This window comes from Diplotaxodon limnothrissa, linkage group LG14 (genome assembly GCF_057381915.1).
Source record: "Diplotaxodon limnothrissa isolate DT_005_m linkage group LG14, D_limnothrissa_male_GT1.1, whole genome shotgun sequence".
NCBI classification, from domain to species: Eukaryota; Metazoa; Chordata; class Actinopteri; order Cichliformes; family Cichlidae; genus Diplotaxodon; species Diplotaxodon limnothrissa.
The window spans coordinates 26,594,993-26,613,725 of NC_140609.1; the positions used below are offsets into that span (position 1 = coordinate 26,594,993).

Below are 18,733 nucleotides of genomic sequence, written 5' to 3' on the forward strand. Positions count from 1 at the left end.
GTGTTTAAATCTGAAAAACACATCATCAGTGAATTTGGTTAAAGCACAGCATCAGTGTATAAAGAAGATATTTTCATCCATTTAATAAAAGTTGAAGCTATATGCATTTTATGTTAAAACAGCAACAATGTGTTAAAATGTGAAATCACACTCATTGCATGATTCTATAATTTTACTTACAGTCTCCTTTGAGCTGATGGTCTTGCTTGGTGGCTTCTGGCAGTCCTGACTAAAATGGCAAAATTCATAAAAAATTAATCAAAAATGTTTTTATTTCATTGTTTTTTGTCTAGTCATCCAATGCTACTTTATTTTAGTATACAGAGCTATTTCCCTGGAATTTGTTGTTCAAACGTTAAAGGCGTAAGTTCTAAGAGCACTGAAATGTTTTCTAGAAGGTATTTTTGAGTCACTGTATGGTTATACTTGTTCATAAGAAGCTGCAAAAATTTCAGTCACGTACATCTTGCATCAACCAATAGTTGAGTTCCTTTTTAGTTAGAGCATGATTTTCAAAAGAACTCTTTACTCACTTCAGAGTAAACTCACACTTCCTCTTTCTGTATTATAAATAATGTGTTATGTAGAACCCAAAATAATTTTTCTTCTCCACTATCAGTCACTCAATCAGTAGTGTGGATAATTTTAGCATGACATCCTCAAGCACTTTATTAATAAAGTGGCATGGTTTTGCACATGTTGAAAATGCCACATTCTCACTTCTAAATAAATTGTATGCAGTTTGAGCAAGTGTGCTACTTGAGTAGGCCATGTTGGAGGCATGAATTCATGGGACTATTACCTGTGCTAATACAATATTGGCTCAAATTCTTGCTAGTGGGCATCACAACGATTTTCTACAAGGCAGCTGGTAGACTATGCAATGTCTGACACTGCAAATGCATTTGTATGTAGGTGTAGTGAAGCATGGCTGTTTCTTACAACGGCCTCTAATTATCAGCTGGGGAGGAGTGGATGTTCGCGCTATCCTCCTTCATGCCACCACAATCTGGAAGAGCTCACACAGCTAAAGGACTTGGTTGCTCAGCTGCAAGCAGAAAATCGGCAGATGCGGCAAAAGCGAGAATCGGAGCAACCTGGAACCAGTGCTGCTTCTACGGGTTCATTAACCCATGGGTATTCTGCTATTTAAGCTCCCGTGACTGAGAGACTGATTTATCTTCCTCGGGAGAGGTAGTGCCCATGGTTCAACGGTAAGACTGGAATAGGTATTGCCGAGTGCGTGGAAGAGGTGCAGGCCTGTTTGAGGGTACGGCATCTTTCACCAGCCGACCAAACCCTGTTTATCTATGATCACCTGGAAGGCGAGCCCAGAGAAGAGATTAAATATCAGCTTCCAGAGGAGAAAGATGGTCGTGAAAAGATTTTGACTATTTTACAGGAACTGTATGGGTGTACTAAGTCATATGTTTCTCTGCAGGAGGATTTCTTTTCAAGATGACAGCAGGAGGGAGAGACATTACAGGAATTTTCACATGTTCTTATGTGTCTCATGCATAGGGTTGTGAAACAGTCCCCTCGTGATCTGCTGAACAAAGATGTCTTGCTTAAAGATCAGTTTGTTGAAAATGATTGTTTCTTACAAAGAGAATTAAAGCAGTATGTCCGCGGCCACCCTACTGCCACCTTGATGGATGTTCGTCGGGAGGCTATATTATGGGAGCGTGGAGGTATGCCAAGGGGCAGTAGGGATAGAAGCTACTCGGTTCCCCCGGTGTTAGGATTTCAGCACAGTGTCCAGGACGTCCCTTTTAGAGGTAGTCTGGCAGGTATTGCACCCTATGAATCTAAAATACAGGAGTTGAAAGAGATTCTTAAAAGTCAGCAAGAGCAGTCGAATCAGCTCGCAAGGAGTCTTGCTGCTTTGAATAGTGCTTCCAAACCATATCCTGCCTCACGTAATAAGGCCATAATTTGCAGACAGTGCCAGAAGGTTGAGCATTTTGCCAGAGAGTGCCCTGGTGAGCCCACAGTCATGCCTGCTCAGTCAGCTGGTACAGCACCGGAAGCCAGTTCAAGTAATGTTGTTTGTTCTTCCATTCAGGAAAACTTCCGCCCCCTGAACCATTGAGCCGAGGTTAAGGTTAATGTTTAACCTGAGTCATGTGAAACATGTTCGCCGTTCACTTAGGCTCAGAGTCTGTAGTACCTGACCCTTTGCCCCAGGTTATTGGTAGGAAACCAGTAATACCCGTTGTCCAAGCCACTACCTCAGTCTTCCCTGGGTATGCATTGTCTGACCTTCATGTTTTGCAGGTGACTGACCCCATGATCTGGGAGTTTCTGCAGTTTTGGAGACAGGGGCCTGATGCCAAGGAATGTGGTTGCACTTCAAGGCTGACCCTCGGGTTGGTCAGGCAATGGCATAGGTTAGTGGAGCGGGATGACATGTTATATTGGATGGTCTGTCATCCTGGGAGAGAAGAGACGCTGCAGGTATTGTTACCCAAGTCCCATCAGGGTCAGGTTTTGCAGCAGCTGCACCAGGAGCATGGTTATCAGGGTGTTCGGAGAACAGTAGATGTGGTTTCTCAATGGTGCTCAATGGCCTGTCATTTTCTCAATGGATAGGGATGTATGGAAACACCCAACAGTGGTGCCAGGAGTGTGAGCGATGACGGTCGGCTAAAGATGCGCAAACCCATCCTAATGTTTATATGGGTCATTTGCCCGCAAATCCCTGAAGCTAATTGGTGTAAGACATGCCACGACCAGCGTGTAAAGGAAGTTCCCCTGCGAGAAGGTCAGTTGGTTTATCTGAAGGAAGTTGGGCTTAGAGGCCGTCATAAAATTCAGGATGTTTGGAGAACCCTCAATGTCCCCTGTGGTTTGCACAGATCTGCTGCCAGGTATTGCTGATGTCCAGAATGGTGTGGCCCCTTTACATAGGACTACTCGGGCTAATGCTGGGATGCCCTCAAATCCACATCATCTTCCCCAGGTCGCAGGAAGCACTGCAGGAAAGCTGCTCATTTAGTAACACCCTTAGAGAGTGGTAACAAGACTCTTACGGGCTTGTTATAATGTGGCATAGTAGGGTGGACCCTGACTACTGCTTCTCTCTGTTTCATTACAGGATCATGCTAAACCACTGCTGTCTTGTCTTATGGTCTTGTTTACTTGTTGTCCTGTTTCTACTTTTAATTCGGTTTATTCCAACTAGGGTCGGCATTTATTTGCCCCTTGTGTGATGGTATTTTACGCTTGATGGTGATGTTTTAAAGTGTGTTTAAAGGAGACTCTAGGATAGAATCTGTATTTGTTGTTTATTTTAGTTGTTTACTTTGTGTAACTCTTCTGTCCTTTTCTTTTGAGAAGGTCCGGCCGTTTGTGGGAGACTAGGCACGTGTGGTGGTTTCCCTTACTCCAAAGAATGCATGTGTGTACACTGGGGTATAGGTATAACACACCGGTTAGATCGCAGTGAGGATTGCGGTGAGGTCGCACGGGTGAGTAGCGGGTGGCACACTGGGCACTCCTCCCTGTAGTCTGCCTCCAAGTGGGCGGTATTCCCCCTTTATATTTAGTTTACCTGTTTGTCAGGCTGTTACTGTACAAAGGCAGTCCTTTTAATTAACCTTTTTACTTCTATTGATGATTATCAAATAAAGTATTTTTAGTAATTTTGTTTGTTTCTTTGCCCCACCGGTGCTCCAGATAACAAACCTGTGTGATTGTGAAAATTGGTACATCTATTAATCATCTTTTCCACGAAAACAATAGCATTTAGGTTGGTGGTGTTTCGCTCCTCTGCAATCCCTTGTGCCACTACATTTGGTGTGTGTCGACGGGATGTAGGTTCGGCTTTAACCTGCCTCAGCCAAATCCTTTCCTCCCCTCCTGGCGCCGCTACATAGGCAATATCAAGAAAGCTTCAGGGCTGCAGTGCATGAGAAATTAAGTCTTGTTTTTTCATTGCAGTGTGGGTACACTGGACAGGCCACCAGTCTGATGCAGGGCTCCATTCCAACACCTTGATACTTTTCTTTTTTTCAGCCATTCTGTTGTAGATTTGCTGTTGTGGGATCAATGCCTGCTGCATGACACAATTTGGGCCAAACTTCAGCTGTTGGCTTAACATCTGACTTGAGATTACTTTGGTGACAAGCGGCGCCTCTCCTTGGGGCCAGAGGCCAGTGGGGTCGCCCGAGCACTGCCTGATTGAAATGAATTCAGAGTTTATTCGCGAAGACCTCAGTACTCAGTACTCAGTACAAAGTTGCAAAGACAGTAAGAGAGGAGCTCCACCTGACTCACACTTGTGCTCACACTTGCTCACAAGTGCATTTCATTAGCAGCTACTCAGACTCTTAATTCACAAGGAAGCAGTATAGGTATACTTTCATGTGATAATGTTCTTTTTCACTGCGTGGCACATATGCAGTGTTTAAAAATGTTTTCATCCAGAACAACAACACATCAAAAACTAAAACAAACAAAAAACAAATAGTGAAGTTATATTATTTTTGTCCATAAAAACTCAGACTTGGCCTCCAATACTGCTGTGTGTGTCTTTTTGATTAGAATATGTCCTATAATCTGCACATTAAACAAATCTAGGGCTTCCTTCTTTCATCTGCACAGTATTGCCATAATTAGAAACATCGTGTCTCAGACTGATGCTGAAAACTAGTTCATTCATTTGTTCTATGCAGGACTATTGTAGCTTGATAAGTCATTAGCTGATCCAAAACGCTGCAGCAAAAGTGCTTAGCAGGGTCTAAAAAGGGAGATCCTGTTTCTCACAGTTTTCTTTACTGGCAAGATCCGTCTCCCAAAAAATCAGCTTCTTTCATATCTTAAAGACTTCATAGTATGATATTATCCCAGCAGAGCACGTCATAGTTTTCAGTTCACAGGCTCTTTTGGAACCAGTTTTCAGTTTGAGTTCAGGTCTGGATCAGCTAACCCTTAAAGATCCCTTAGTTATGCTTTAATAGGTTTAAGCTGCTAGGGGACTTCTCCAATCCATTCGTCTGTCTATGTCTAATATTGTAGTTTATTAATCTTACTATATAAAGTGCTTTAATATGACTGTTTTTGTGACTTGGCACAATGTAAATAAGCTTATATGAAAATGCTGTCTACACATCAAGAAAAACACTTCTCATCATCAGTAAGAGTAAATCAAATGGCTAATATGTTAATGCGACATTGTTGGTTTGTTCATTTTCCAGCATATTGTATTCAACACCTGTCCTGTGGTTACATAACACACTAATCGTGATTATGTTGAGCCTGATGGTGAGTCTACAGTATATTTTGGCAACAGAGCTTACAATGTTTAGCAGCCTTTTGAAAGCACATGACATAGTGCTGAGAGATCATAAGACACATTCGTGTGAGACAAAGTCAGGTTGGGCCTTTATTGAAAACCTTTAACTCCAGATAAAGCAAGCCAGACATAATACAGCTGGCATGTCCTTATGAAACCCAGGCAGGGACCGTGAGGGGTTTGTTTGGTTACGGGATCAAAAGTAATCTTTCAGCATTCCTGTCTTTAATAGTGTTCAGTTTGTTCTAGCGGAGGCCAGCGCTAGGGCAAAGATGTAAGTCTGTTTTAATTCTCACGTGAGAAAAATCACGTTATGTTTTGCCTATATTTACAGTGGCTATATAATCATCTTTGAATTATGAATTCATTTTTATTCTCCAGATTACATAAAAGACATGGTTATCCAAAGTCAACCATGAGAAAACAGACCCCCCCCCCCCCGCTTGCTTTTCTTTTTAGTTTAATTTATTTAAATTATTTATTTCTTTAAATAATGATACGCATAAAATATGCTTTACTTAGTTTTCTTAAAGTTAATTAAGTCATATTAATGAAAATAATTTTTCCCCTTCTCATCTCTTTTACATTGTTGCGTGCAAGCCTTTGTTTAAATAGCATAATGAAACAGTCACATTATTATTTTTACAATAATGCCTTTCTTATATTTAATATAGTTCAAGATCTTTTTATTTGCTGTTCTGTGTAGGACAAGAGTGCTCTCTGGTGGCAGGCCTAAGCAAACGTAAGTCTTGCGTATCTTCATGACAGCATGTGCAGCTGAAGGGTTTTTGACATCTCATGCAAATGCAGTCTGTATGACAAACTTTTTGTGTTTTTACGTTGACCACGAATTGGGATTTTTGTGATTTGAACAGTTCAAAGTGACTCTCCAATGCACAACTTGGTGCTCTGTAGTATCCTGGAGTGAAATAAGACATTTTGCTACAAGAAACGGGAAAAAGAGAAACAATTTAATTGAATTTCTTGTAGCATAATTGTTTTATATGGTTTACATTAGTTTTATTGTTGTTTGCCCCTCTTGTTGGCCTGCCAACTCTGTGCAGCTGCTGCACTAACTGGATGTTATTGAATGCTGAATGCAGTTACAACAAAATGCATCTGTCCCCTTCAAACCTGCCGTGTACGTGCTTTTGAAGCAGAGTAAAATGAAACCATGAAAGTGTAAATATGTGCTTCATGTTGTGTTTGTTGTTTACAGGACATCAAAAGACAAGCTGCATGTTGTAAGTTATATAAATGAGATCCACTGATAAGCAGACTGTGTTCATATTCACAGGAACTGTGTACAAACCATAACATTGTTTAATTACATTTGTAAATTTTGTGTACCAGCCTCAGCAAACATTGTATGATGCCAATTTTTTGCAGCAGAGGGCAGCATTAAGTCAATACTCATATATCGGGCTGAAATTCCAAGTGTCCTACCTTAGTTTATAAAGAAATACATAGATAGAATTGTGTAGATAGAACAACAATGAAATAGACAAAGAACTTAGTTTTAAAAAAGTATCAACATTTGTAGCTAAAAATGAACAAGTTAAGAATCATAAAGATGCGTTTTTGTGGGATAGTGAATGACAGTAAAATAATGCAGAAGGAGACAGAATGAGAGTCAGTAAGAATATAGATAACAGAGCAGAGGGTGCATCTGCCTGCAATGTCATAGCGCTCTCATAATTTGTATTTGTGTGTATGCTTGTGTTAGTTGATCTCTGTTTGAGACAAACTTAATCTGCTTAGACGAACGCTCTCCACCTGAGACGACCAATTAGTCCCAAATGTACCCTGAGGTATTTGTGTGTACACAAAGAAACACAAAGATGAAGAAAACAAGAATGACTAAAGGGAAGAGAAAGGAGTGGGTGGCCCAAAAGGAAAAAAAATCACATCTGTTGATAGAATAAGGCCATATTGTTTGGTCTGACAACAATTGGTATAATTTTAAGGACATTTTCACGGTGCAGTAAAACATGAGTGAGGTGAGTGAATGTCTGCTTCATGCAGGCTGATTCTCAGTGAGTGTTCCCATTAGTCTCTGCAACTTACACGGCTGTCCTAGTTCTGGAAGGTGACACACTTAGAGCTTTATCACTACAAGTCTGCACTAATTATCGACATGGTTCACATTTGACAATGGGTTAATTGGATCACAATTCGACACAGCAAATTGTCTCGTAAAGGTTTAACATGTATGAAATTACAGAGGTGAGGATGAGAGATAAATTACCTCAATTCTTGAAATATGTCCAAAACCTTTGAGTTTGTCATAAACTTTTCTCTACATAAATGCGCTTTTGAATCCTTTTTGTCTTATTTCAATGTTTCTCCTCTATCATCATTTCAGCCTTACCTAACTCTTTTTTTAAAATCATGTCCTTCATTTTCTTCCAGTCCTCAATTTCCAAAATGTTCTCAGAGGCACGATCAGGCCGTGTTTCAGTAATTCATTCAATGTTTGTCTGAGCAGCACACAAATTGGCCTTCACAGACAGAGGGGAGATTGGGGGCTTCACCTGCTCCTGTCCCCTTGTTGGGGTCACAGGCAGGTCCAGCTACGCAAGCTGATTTTAAAAATGTTCAAAGCCTCCAAACACTTCTTGTTTTCATTGTTCAAGTGGGAATCCACAGCGACAGAATGGGGGCAGTTTCAGAGCTGTTTAGACTCAGGATGTTTTATCCATGTCAGACGCTTACCATTTATTAATGTAATTTATTAGCCCACCACCCAATGTAAGCTTTATGCCACAGCTGCTCTAAATTAACACTTTTAAAAAAATGTTTCTGTAATGGATAATCCAGCTCTATGCACAAGCTGTTTAATCAAAATGATATTTTTGAAAATTATAGTTTTACGCATAAGCAGTAAAAAAAAAGTAATTTAATGCACATTTTTATTTTTTGTATAAGAAGCCATATTGATGCCACAACTGGACAGCTTTCTCTTAGATATAGATCACTATTACTTTTTATGCTTTTTTATGTTTAAAATCTGTATGAAAATGTGTAATAATATGCTATGCTAATAAGCTAATATGCTAATTACTTTTGTAGGTTTGCTTTCACACAGAACATGATTAAATAAGCACGATTGCCATATCTATCTTTTATGAGACCTGCAGACGCTCTTAGTGCGAACCGCGATCTCCTTTGATAACGTTTGGCATTCTTTGCTGTGCTGTGCATCTATTTCATTTTCAGTCACTGCAGTTCCAGAAGCTTGTTTTACACACGCTGGTGGTGTATGCTGTGTAAGGCTTTCTCAGCGTTACTGATATGATTGCCTCTTCTGTCTACTGGGACTCATAAATTCAAAACCACCATCAGGTCAGCTAACTGTCTGCTAATCGCTTCGCTAGTCACTGAAAACGTTGCTGAAAGCTAAATTTCTCAGCCTCAGCTAAGTGCTGCGTATAACCTTTACACATTTTCACTTCAATCTCTTATCGGCAGCCCTTAGAGTTAGTCAAGCACAAGGTTAAGTTGTGGCTATATCCAGACGCTTTATGGTTGTATGCTGTTACGGTCATGCGAGCTCTCCGCTTTAATGCTGTCCTGCTGTGCTCATGGCCTACAGTACAGCTTCAGATAACATTTGGTTAGGTTGCACATATGTTCTCTGACGGTGAACTGTCAGGACTGTCAGCAGCAACCTGCTTTCAATTATCCTCAACAGTAGCTTGTAGATTTTTCACTAGCTACGAAACTTGTTCCCCATATTAAACTGCCAGTTACTGTGACACACACACAGGGGTGCACTCTAAATGGCAGCATCTGTCTATGATTTGCCTCCTCGTGCTCAGAGTCCACATGAATTGTTATCATTCATTTGGCAGGTGTGAGTTTTCTGTGGAGGATTTCCAAGCACATGCACACACACACTCTTAAGGATCTTCTCTTGTTTCATTACTGGCATCGCAAGTTTTACTGATGTGAACATATCCACAGTGCACACAAAATAATGGTCCTCCTGTTATGCATCTTGACTGGTGGTGATGGGGAACCTGGGAGCCGTGAAACAGGTTACATTATGTAAAGCCCACTGTAATGGTTTAGAACAGCGAGTGTCTTGTAAACTGCTGTGATGACTCTGAAGCCATGTACATTGCTCTAGACAGCAGGTGCTCATAACAGGAGTATTCAATGAGCACACCAGCTCTCTTATCACTCTTTCACTGGAGACCAGTGTCTCTGTCAGCTGACAGTCAAGTGGGCCGACAAAAAAACAAAAAAAAAACACGTCTATTTCCGAAAATGACATCAGAAGTTTTTAACTTTCAGCTTGTTTCCTTTTTCCTCCTGTCTGGATTCTTCTTGTTTCTCTGTCATCATCATTGCAACGGTCTTTACTTTTGTTCTTTCGTTCCCTCACTATGCTATAGTATAAAATCAATCATAGCTCACATAAACACAGCTAGAGAGGGTTTTTTGTCAATGGACCAATGGCTTGTCATACCAGCAACCTCCTAATTGGTGTCACAAAGTGTCAGGGGATGAGGAAATTTTTAGGCTCCACAGAGAACTTCACTGAAATCTGTCTCCACGCTTAAGAACACAGAGCTCGCAACAGGCGCTTGGAGGAAAATATTGCATTGAGCAGAAGGTGGATGGTATTCTCACATCAGTTTGACAAGATAAAAAGTAACATGAGGAACTAAGGTTTCACACTTAGCCGAATTCACAATATGAAGCCTGACAGCTTAAAGTCTAAATATCTTACTATAAAAGGCATCCGTGTCAGAGGTGAAGAATTACGACTTTCCTCTGTGGGGTCTTTGACTTCCTGGTTTGTATGTGTTGGCACTTGATGACGGGGCTCACTTTGCCAGCCATTGTTGAAGTGGTCAAAAGTTCTCCTAAATAGCACACCCACAGGAATTTCTCTTGGTCTGCTTGGCTCTAAGAAAATAAATACAGGAAATATGGAGAGAGATGATGTTTGGAGGTGCTCACCAGGAGAAACGAAACCATTAAGATTTTCAATGGTTGTGCTGTGGTCAGGAACAGTTATTCGGTTTCTTTTATTATACTTAGATATGTATAAAAGAAATACAGAAAAATCCATAATAGATGCATATTTGTATGTGCTCGTCATTGTTAGTGCACGTGGTCTGTTTATCTAAGCAGTCTATCTAGTGTTTCTACCTTCATGGTCGTTATTGGTCAGTAACGCTGCCTTCTTCTCTTTTCTCTCCCCAGGTGGCAATTATGCACGGCAGTGTCTCATCTCTGTGCTTTGGTGCACACATACATAGAAAAAATGGTAACAGAACAAACGGAAGCCATCTCTCCCATTTCTGCTCGTGCGCCCTCTGTCATTGCCTCTGTCAGCAGGTAGATGGGGCGAAGGTCTTGCCCTGTGACATCCCAACTCTCTGCTAGTCTCACGGTGGCTCACATTTCGGGACCGTGGATTTGATTAGGCTCATATTGGCCGGCTGACTCACTGTCCTTGAGTTATGTTGCACTGTGAAGAGAGAGTCTGCATGGGTATGTGGTCAAGGAGAGATGGAGCTAAATTAGATTTTTGCTCAGATGGAAAACTAAAATAACCCCGCGCAGAATCTCTGCTCTGTCAGTGCCACAATTCCTCACTCGATTTGTAATTCAAAACACGACCTTGTCTTTAGAAAAATCATACAAACAGTACTTTTGTTTTAAATTTTCCACACGCCGCACCTCTCTGTGAATGGCAACGTTGGGTACGTCTGTCAGCACGCATTTCTATTCATAACTGAAATATTTATATTGCCATTTCAGATGAACTGCAAGGTTCCTTGACTCTCATACAAATATCAGGTCAAAACAGTTCACGAGTAAATACCTAGAAAATAAAGGAAAAAATAGAAGTCAGTAAAGTTTACCTAAGGGCACATTTGCAATATTAGCTTGCTGCTAACAGATGGGGGACATGGCAAACACTGACTGCTTAAATCTTCCAGCGTGGAACTTTTGTCTCTGCTTGTAATGAAAATAATTACACAAACATTGTATACAGATGGTTATGATACATACCCCCAATGTCTCCAATGGGGAAAAGTGGCATTGGGATAATTTTATGTTGCTTACATTTCACATAAACGCTTACATGTTAAGTCTTTAATCCTTTGAATGAATTCTTTATTTTTATTGTTTTGTTTTTTTTATCTTGAGATGAAAAACTTACTAGGTTTTGTTGACATAGACTTAGCCAGACTAGTCTTTGTCAACACTACAGTAGCTGTGACATTTGTCCCGGTGGAGCTTTAGTCCCTGCGTTTTGTTAAAGTGAGACAATTTGGAATAAAGAGCAAAGTTTTACTGCAAAAAATATGCAAAACTGAAATATTTTTGGTTGTCTGACTGATGAGAAGCAACATCATAGATCACATATCTCACTGCGAGATAGTGACTGCATCCTGTCAGAGTTGGTTTAGACAGTCGTGATCGTGGAGCAGAATAAACCAGACATAAAGTAAACTTGAAGAAAAACCCTGGACAATCCTCAAAAGGTGAAGATATAGGGGAGAAGCAATGCATGACTGCCTGAAATGTCTGAAAGACCTGAAAGTTAGGGTATTGAGCAGATTCAAAAGATGCAAAAGTCTTGAGTCACCCCTCACCCCTTTATGCTTTTCTAGGAAAATGTAAAATAGAGTAGTCTTTGGGAATAGATCTCCAGGCTGGTATAAAGCTGGTGCCAATCCAGATGGTATTTCATGGTGCATCAAAGTATGAATGTGTTCATGTATTATACAGATAACTTTAGACACTCACTGTTGTATCTCTCTCCTGACTTTGTCCATACATATTGATGACGATGAATTGAATCAAAATTTTCAATTTCAAATGTTATTGTTATTGTTAATCTCTGCCTCGCTTGTCTTTCTGCCATCAACCCCAACTGTTTGTTTCAGATGGCTGCCCCTCCCTGGTTCTGCCAAAGGTTCCTTCATGTTAAAAGAGTTTTTCCTCCCCACTGTCGCCGAGGGCTCGCTCAAAGGGGTTTGTTTGATTGTTGGTGTTTTCTCTGCATGATATTTACAATGGAAAGTGCCTTGAGGCAACAGCTGTTGCGCAAGTAAAATCTTACTATATAAACTTAATCTATATAAATAAAAGAAAATTGAACTGAAACGTGCATAGTGCCCATAGTTGTATGTTGTTGGTAGCCTTTGTGTTCTGTGTTAAGTGCCTTTTTATGCTTTATAAAGTACCTTAACAAAAAGGAAAAAGGAACCTCTGATAATGAACAGGAGAAAGCCAACTGGCCAATGTCCAATGTACAAACGTTCAGAAAGCCTGGTGAACAAATCGTTCAAGACCATTTTAAAAAAATACAAGTTTGGAAACAAAATAAAGAAATGAAGTGTGGCTGAAGATTTATGCACACTACTGTACATCTGTAGATAACAGTACAACTGTAGACTCACTTTAGGTTTAATGTTCAGTCTATCTGTATAGGGAGCAGTATTTTTTCCTAAAACCTGGCTCTGTTTAAAGGTTGCAAACCTTCAAACGTCAACTTCAGATTATTAGATTTTGGATAGCGTGCTTTTACCACAGTGGCACTGCACTCATTTTTCTTCACAAGCACAATTTGTACGATATATATATGCTCTGTCCCTTTGCCTCTGTAGTGGAACACCAGCACAGTTTCATGGCAGTTTTATGAAATAGTCATGAAATTCAATCTGTTAATTCAAGATAATGGACATTTTGCTCTTTTGTGTTTGCAGACACAAAAACCAGCTACATGCAGTATTGCTTCCAGTGAAAAAATCCAAAGATATGAAATATATTTCCTATTAAAACGAGTTTCTTTACCATGAAAAAGCCAGTTTGTTTACCTGTATCACCTGTATATTACCACATTCACACATTACTTAGCTTTGTGTATTTTTTTAAAAACCAAATTCTCCTTAGACCTTGGTCACAGGAGAACAAAATCCACTAATATGAACTGAGGGGTGAAACTTTCACAAAAACACAAGACCTCCCTATGTCAGAGGTTTGCTCTGGCTCCTCGGGTATCGTTAAGCTTGGGTTAGTAAGCCACTGTAGCTATGGTACAAGGAAATAACATTACTCATGGCCCTCTGGTAGCAGAGCCCACCTCCACTTTCTACTACAAGACGCACACTGTCAAAGTGCTTTAGCTTATGTCACAGAAATACAGTAACCTAAAAAAAAAATAAGTTTGCAGAGTTCATCGTTTCTCACATCTGTATCCAATTTTATCTCCTTTTTCCAGTCTTGCATCTTATGAAATGCTAGTTATGGGTTCATTACCCTGTTGGTAGCACATCCAACCAGGTTTTAGGCTTTTTCAATTATTTATTTATTTTTGCTAACAAGCTGAGCTGAGAAGGAGAAGAATTCAAGCAATAAAAAGTCAGGGGAGAGCCATAAATTGTGTCCCCCTCCAGTGTGTGCATGACTTAATTGCTCTCTGTCTTTGTGATATTGGGCCAGGAGACGCACACACACACACACACACACACACACACACACACACACACACACACACACACACACACACACACACAAACCTGGCTCTGAAAGATATAGTAAATTTGCTCTGGAATCACATGACATGTGAAACAGATGTGCTGCTGATAAGCACACTGAAACAAAGACTATTGAACGGGTAGAAATGGCGCAGTAGGGCAGGAGGAGGTTTACATGTCATTCTAAAGAAAGCTTCCCAGATTCCACTAATCTGAGCCTGGATTCTCGCTGAGTTAAAAACTCTCTCTGACTTATAACATGACATATTTCTCTCTATAGATCCTTTATTTTTCTTTTATTCAATTCCCACAATTTCTTTTGCGTTTGCTCTCTTTTTTTTGCCAACGTTCTGTACAAAAAAGCTTCAACACCTAGGCTGGGCTGGCCTGCTGACTATACAAACAGCTTTATAGCATTCTTGAGCATGAACTATGTCTTCTCTTCACCTCTGTGTACACACTACACATTTCCTTTTCCAAATCTGTTATACCCTTTGCAGAGAGACCTCCCTGGAACATCCTCACCCCTGCGCTGCTTCCTCTTTGTTCCATATTTAACCAAATCGCCACAGATTGCAGCCTTGCCTCCTCTACCCGCACTCCCCACTCTGGTTTTTATTTCTTTATCTGTTTTGTGTAAACGCTGTATACACATGGTACGCAAGCGGGCACATGGTCAGCCGCATTCTGTGTTTACACGAGCAGGGACAGAGGCATGCCAATGGTTTAAGCACGGTAAACATATCTTAAATGGATGTCTGCTCCACAGTGTGGGTGATGTCATCACGTGTGCTCCCTGAGCCAAGTTCAACATTCTACACATGCAAGTGGCGAAGAGGGATGCCACACGCAGGAAAACATATGACCAAAAAAGACAATCCACCATTGGCTCTTGCATCAGTAGTCTGCAGCAAACATCATTAAGCTAAGAACTGTGACTAGCAGAGCAAAGAATTGAGTTAGCTCAGACAGTCAGCTTTCATTTAGACTCATTAGGTTACAGCTCATTCTTAGGCCTGACACACAACCCTCGTTTTTTTCCCAATCTTTCTTTCATTTCTAACCCCTTTGTATCTTCCGTGTTCCCTTCCCATATCTGCTTAGTTTTCTTTATCCTTCCTTGGACACATGCAAAAAAAAAAGTAAGAAAGAACACTTATAAACACCAATATTTACACTGCACAGTAGAATGATTACTTATGAGCTGATGCCGTGGCAGACTGCAGCCTGTTTTTAAGTCAATGACTCACTGTGAGCAATGGTTAAGGACTGAGAGATGGAGCTGCAGTCAAGAAGCTGAGAGCTGGCTTACAGAGGCTGGGATGAAGGAAGACAAGTTCTCTGCTGTTTGGCTTGGTGCTGCTCTGCCTTAGATGGCTGTGTCTGGGAACAGGGTTTGTTTTCAGCATCCTCTCCTATTTGTCTGCTTTTATTTTCTCTTAGCACAAAAAAGAGCACTTGTGAGTAAAAGTATGTCTGCGCAGAAATGTGCATACAGTGCTTTGTGTTGTTTGCGTGCACATGAATAATTCATGAATGATGCTGTTGTTAATGCCGGTCTGGAATTTTATATTCAAATTATTTCATACCATTTGTTCATTCAAAACACATGAATATGCAAGGCGTGTTTTTCATAATCTTTTTTAAAAAATCTGGTCTGTCGTGCATGCGAAATCAAATAAATATGTATATGTAATAATATGTGAGTTGCTTACAAATAAGACCCCATACTAACAATTAGTTTGATTAGACAAAGAACCGTAATTTAAAAATCTCGGTGCTAAATCCATGAGAGTTTAAACTTGTCTCACTGGAAAATGATCATGTCCAAAAGGGCTCTCTTGCTCTTTCTTACACACATTTTCCAACCCTTTATATTAGCTCCAGTCATACCAGCCAGGAGACCAGCCCATGACCCCCTAGTAGCCACCAGTGGATACAGAAAAAAAATTATTTTCTCCAGCTAGCTGGTGAGTGTCGCTTGCTGTCGCTGCATGTAATGGCTTGCAAATGGGAAATATGTTGTTGAACTAAAAAGCTCCTTGAGATTGCCTTGGATTCTAGCAGATTGCCACAGTCACCTGTTGTTTATATGTAACATGCTGATTTGCTACTTGCCAAGTGGTTGCAAAACTAAGAGGAGTGCACCACAAATGAGAAAAGGAGATCATTCAATGTTAAAGTAAAAGCTGTGCTTCACTGCTGCAGCAAACATGTCTCAAATGATGCAACTGTATTGCTTATGAGTAATAATAGGGATTGGATCCATAAATGTGCAAAATGTTGTACCGGTGTTAAAATTGTTGAGATTCTTTAGCCTTAAGCAGCTTTTTGACTGTTCCATCCCTGGACCTACATTTAAAAAAACACTGATTGATTTTAACGCGCTGCAGCCTTTCAGTATCATTTTTCACACAGCTGCATAATGACTAAACTTAAACATGTAGGGCTTACCTTATTTTACACTTAGCCCTCTTTATCCTGTGCTGTCTTTTTCCATAGTGTTCCTAACTTGTGACAACTGCAGTAACTGTGTGATACTAAAGCTGGTGCTCTGTGCCTCTGTGGTAGAACTGAGAGTAGACAGTAGCTTGTATAAAATGCCTTCTACTTTGTGTTTAATATTTGTCTTAGTTTACAAACCAAACTGGACTAGGTAACCAGGTAACTCCTGAGGAGTATGGGTAATGTAGTCTCGCAGAGTGTCTGTCTCAGGGTAGGTCTGAGCTCCCTGGCAGAGTACTATAAGGGGATTGGATATGCTCTGCTAATGCTATTAGTGCTGCAGCTGGGGATTACTGTCTCCAAAGGAAAGGGGAAAAGGGTGTGAAAAGTGAGAAATCATTCCGTCAGGGAATGTGTGTGTGACAGAAATTTGCATGTTTGGATCCATGTTGAAAGAATTTTTTTTTTTTTTTTTTAAGGAAATCCACATAAACCGATGCACACCATCAAAGACAGCAAGTCCATGGTTTCAATGCAAAGTGTTGTGTGATTTATTTATTTATTTTTACATTTCTTTTGACTATCAAAGTACTCCAGAGATTTGAGTTAATTAGTCTATTAGGCTGGCCAGCACCTCTGAGAAGCAGACTTATTTTTAGCTAAAAGAGACATATATACATGTTGTGACTGTATTGCACACAGATTATTGGCTTTTCACCTATTTGTCTGTTAGAATATTTTGCAGGATGCCAAGAAAGAAAGCATTGCTTTCTCTCTCTCACACACACACACACACACACACACACACACACACACACACACACACACACACACACACACACACACACACACACACACACACACACCTATCTATCTATCTATCTATCTATCTATCTATCTATCTATCTATCTATCTATCTATCTATCTATCTATCTATCTATCTAATGTGCCTGTGCTCCTCTGGTAGCAGGCATACACTACAGTGCATACATGAGAATGTTTAAATATGCATGATGTTCAAAGGGATGATAAAACAGTCTTTCTCAGAGACCCTAAAGGCAACAGTAAATCACTACTGAAAAAGAACATGTGGAAGATCAGCGGATTTCAGTATACAGTACATGTTACACAAAGGAGGCATGCTCTTGATTGTCCATCAGGCTTTCCCCATAGTTATAAACCAGCTGTTAACTAAGAATGCATGCCTTCCGGGTAAGCTGCTCGGATTGAGTAATGTAAAATAAATGCAAAAATAAAAAAATAATAAGTGTTCTAAATCACTAATCACCTCATTTGGTAAATATCATAGCATTACAAATGTGTGCAGTGTGTATCAAGAACTCACAATTATCCATGGCAAAATTATTTCACAACACATTTGTTTGTCCAATAAAACAGAACATCTTTTATACTGCCTGCTGCTGCTGGAGATGATTTTCTTAGGTTTTTCTGATTACAACAGAGCTAACAGTTTAACTCTTACATACAGTTTAAGTCAAATTTGGCCTGTTTTGACAATAAAATCTTATTCTTTTAGCCTCAAATTAGATGAATTATCCTGAAGTTACCCAAAACACAGAAATAAATGAAAATTTTGAAACAAATTGGACATAGTTGTACAGTTGCTACTAATTTTTATAAACCAAGACTGTTCTGGGTCAAATTGAACCCATATCTGTTCAGATTCATTTTAGATCCACCTGTGTAAGTCAGTTCAAGGACAATGGTGATTTTTGAGAAGCTTGAATCAGTGCCATTTCAATGAGTGTGGAAAACACAAATGCAACACAGCTTTCCTACCAATTACCTTATAATTTTTATGCTTTGTATTCTAAATATTAATTAATGTTGAATTAGTATTAATAATTATAGTTGGTAGTTATGACATTTTTTTATGGTGAGATTCTATGACGAGTGTTTCACTGCTGTAATGTTTACACAAGATTTTATAATAAATCCCATCAGCTCCAGTATGTTCCTGCCATTTTCACTTTTTGTAGAATATACTTAAACTCATTGTGCCTGTTGGGTTTTTATCTCATATTAAATAGGTGGTATTGCAAACAGAATCCCAAATCCCCCCCACCCCACCCCCTCTGAAACGAGCAGAATAAATCATCTATTTATTAGCACAGGCTATTTATGCATTCAAACTACTATCTGCAAATTCACTTGGAATTCTTGGAAATTTGGCCACATTTCAAAGTATGAAATAAATGAAGCAATAAAAACTCACATGTTTTGAAAAGCTTCTAGAATTGGGGTTTCAAATTCAAGCCCATTAGTAGAGAAAGTCAGTGTTTGTTCACGCATTACTAATCAGATAAAATCTGCACATAAACAAAGTTTTTTGTATCATTGTAACATACTATAATAGCCAGTTAGTTGAAAAAGGTATGTGCATCTCTTAGACCAAAGCATTTCTTTTCTTTCTCAACTATTTCTAAACCGTCATGAAACCAAAGCTTTGTTTTTCCTCTGTTA

At 39.8% G+C, this 18,733-nt stretch overlaps 1 protein-coding gene across 1 annotated transcript in view; it reads right to left on the reverse strand.

The window, feature by feature from the left end:
• Positions 1-18,733, reverse strand: part of LOC146618964 (succinate receptor 1-like) — a 51,790-nt gene that overhangs the window by 2,299 nt on the left and 30,758 nt on the right. The window contains exon 3 of the mRNA XM_085370140.1: positions 181-229. Coding sequence (XP_085226266.1) covers positions 181-229 — 49 coding nt within the window. The remainder of the gene's footprint in view (positions 1-180; positions 230-18,733) is intronic.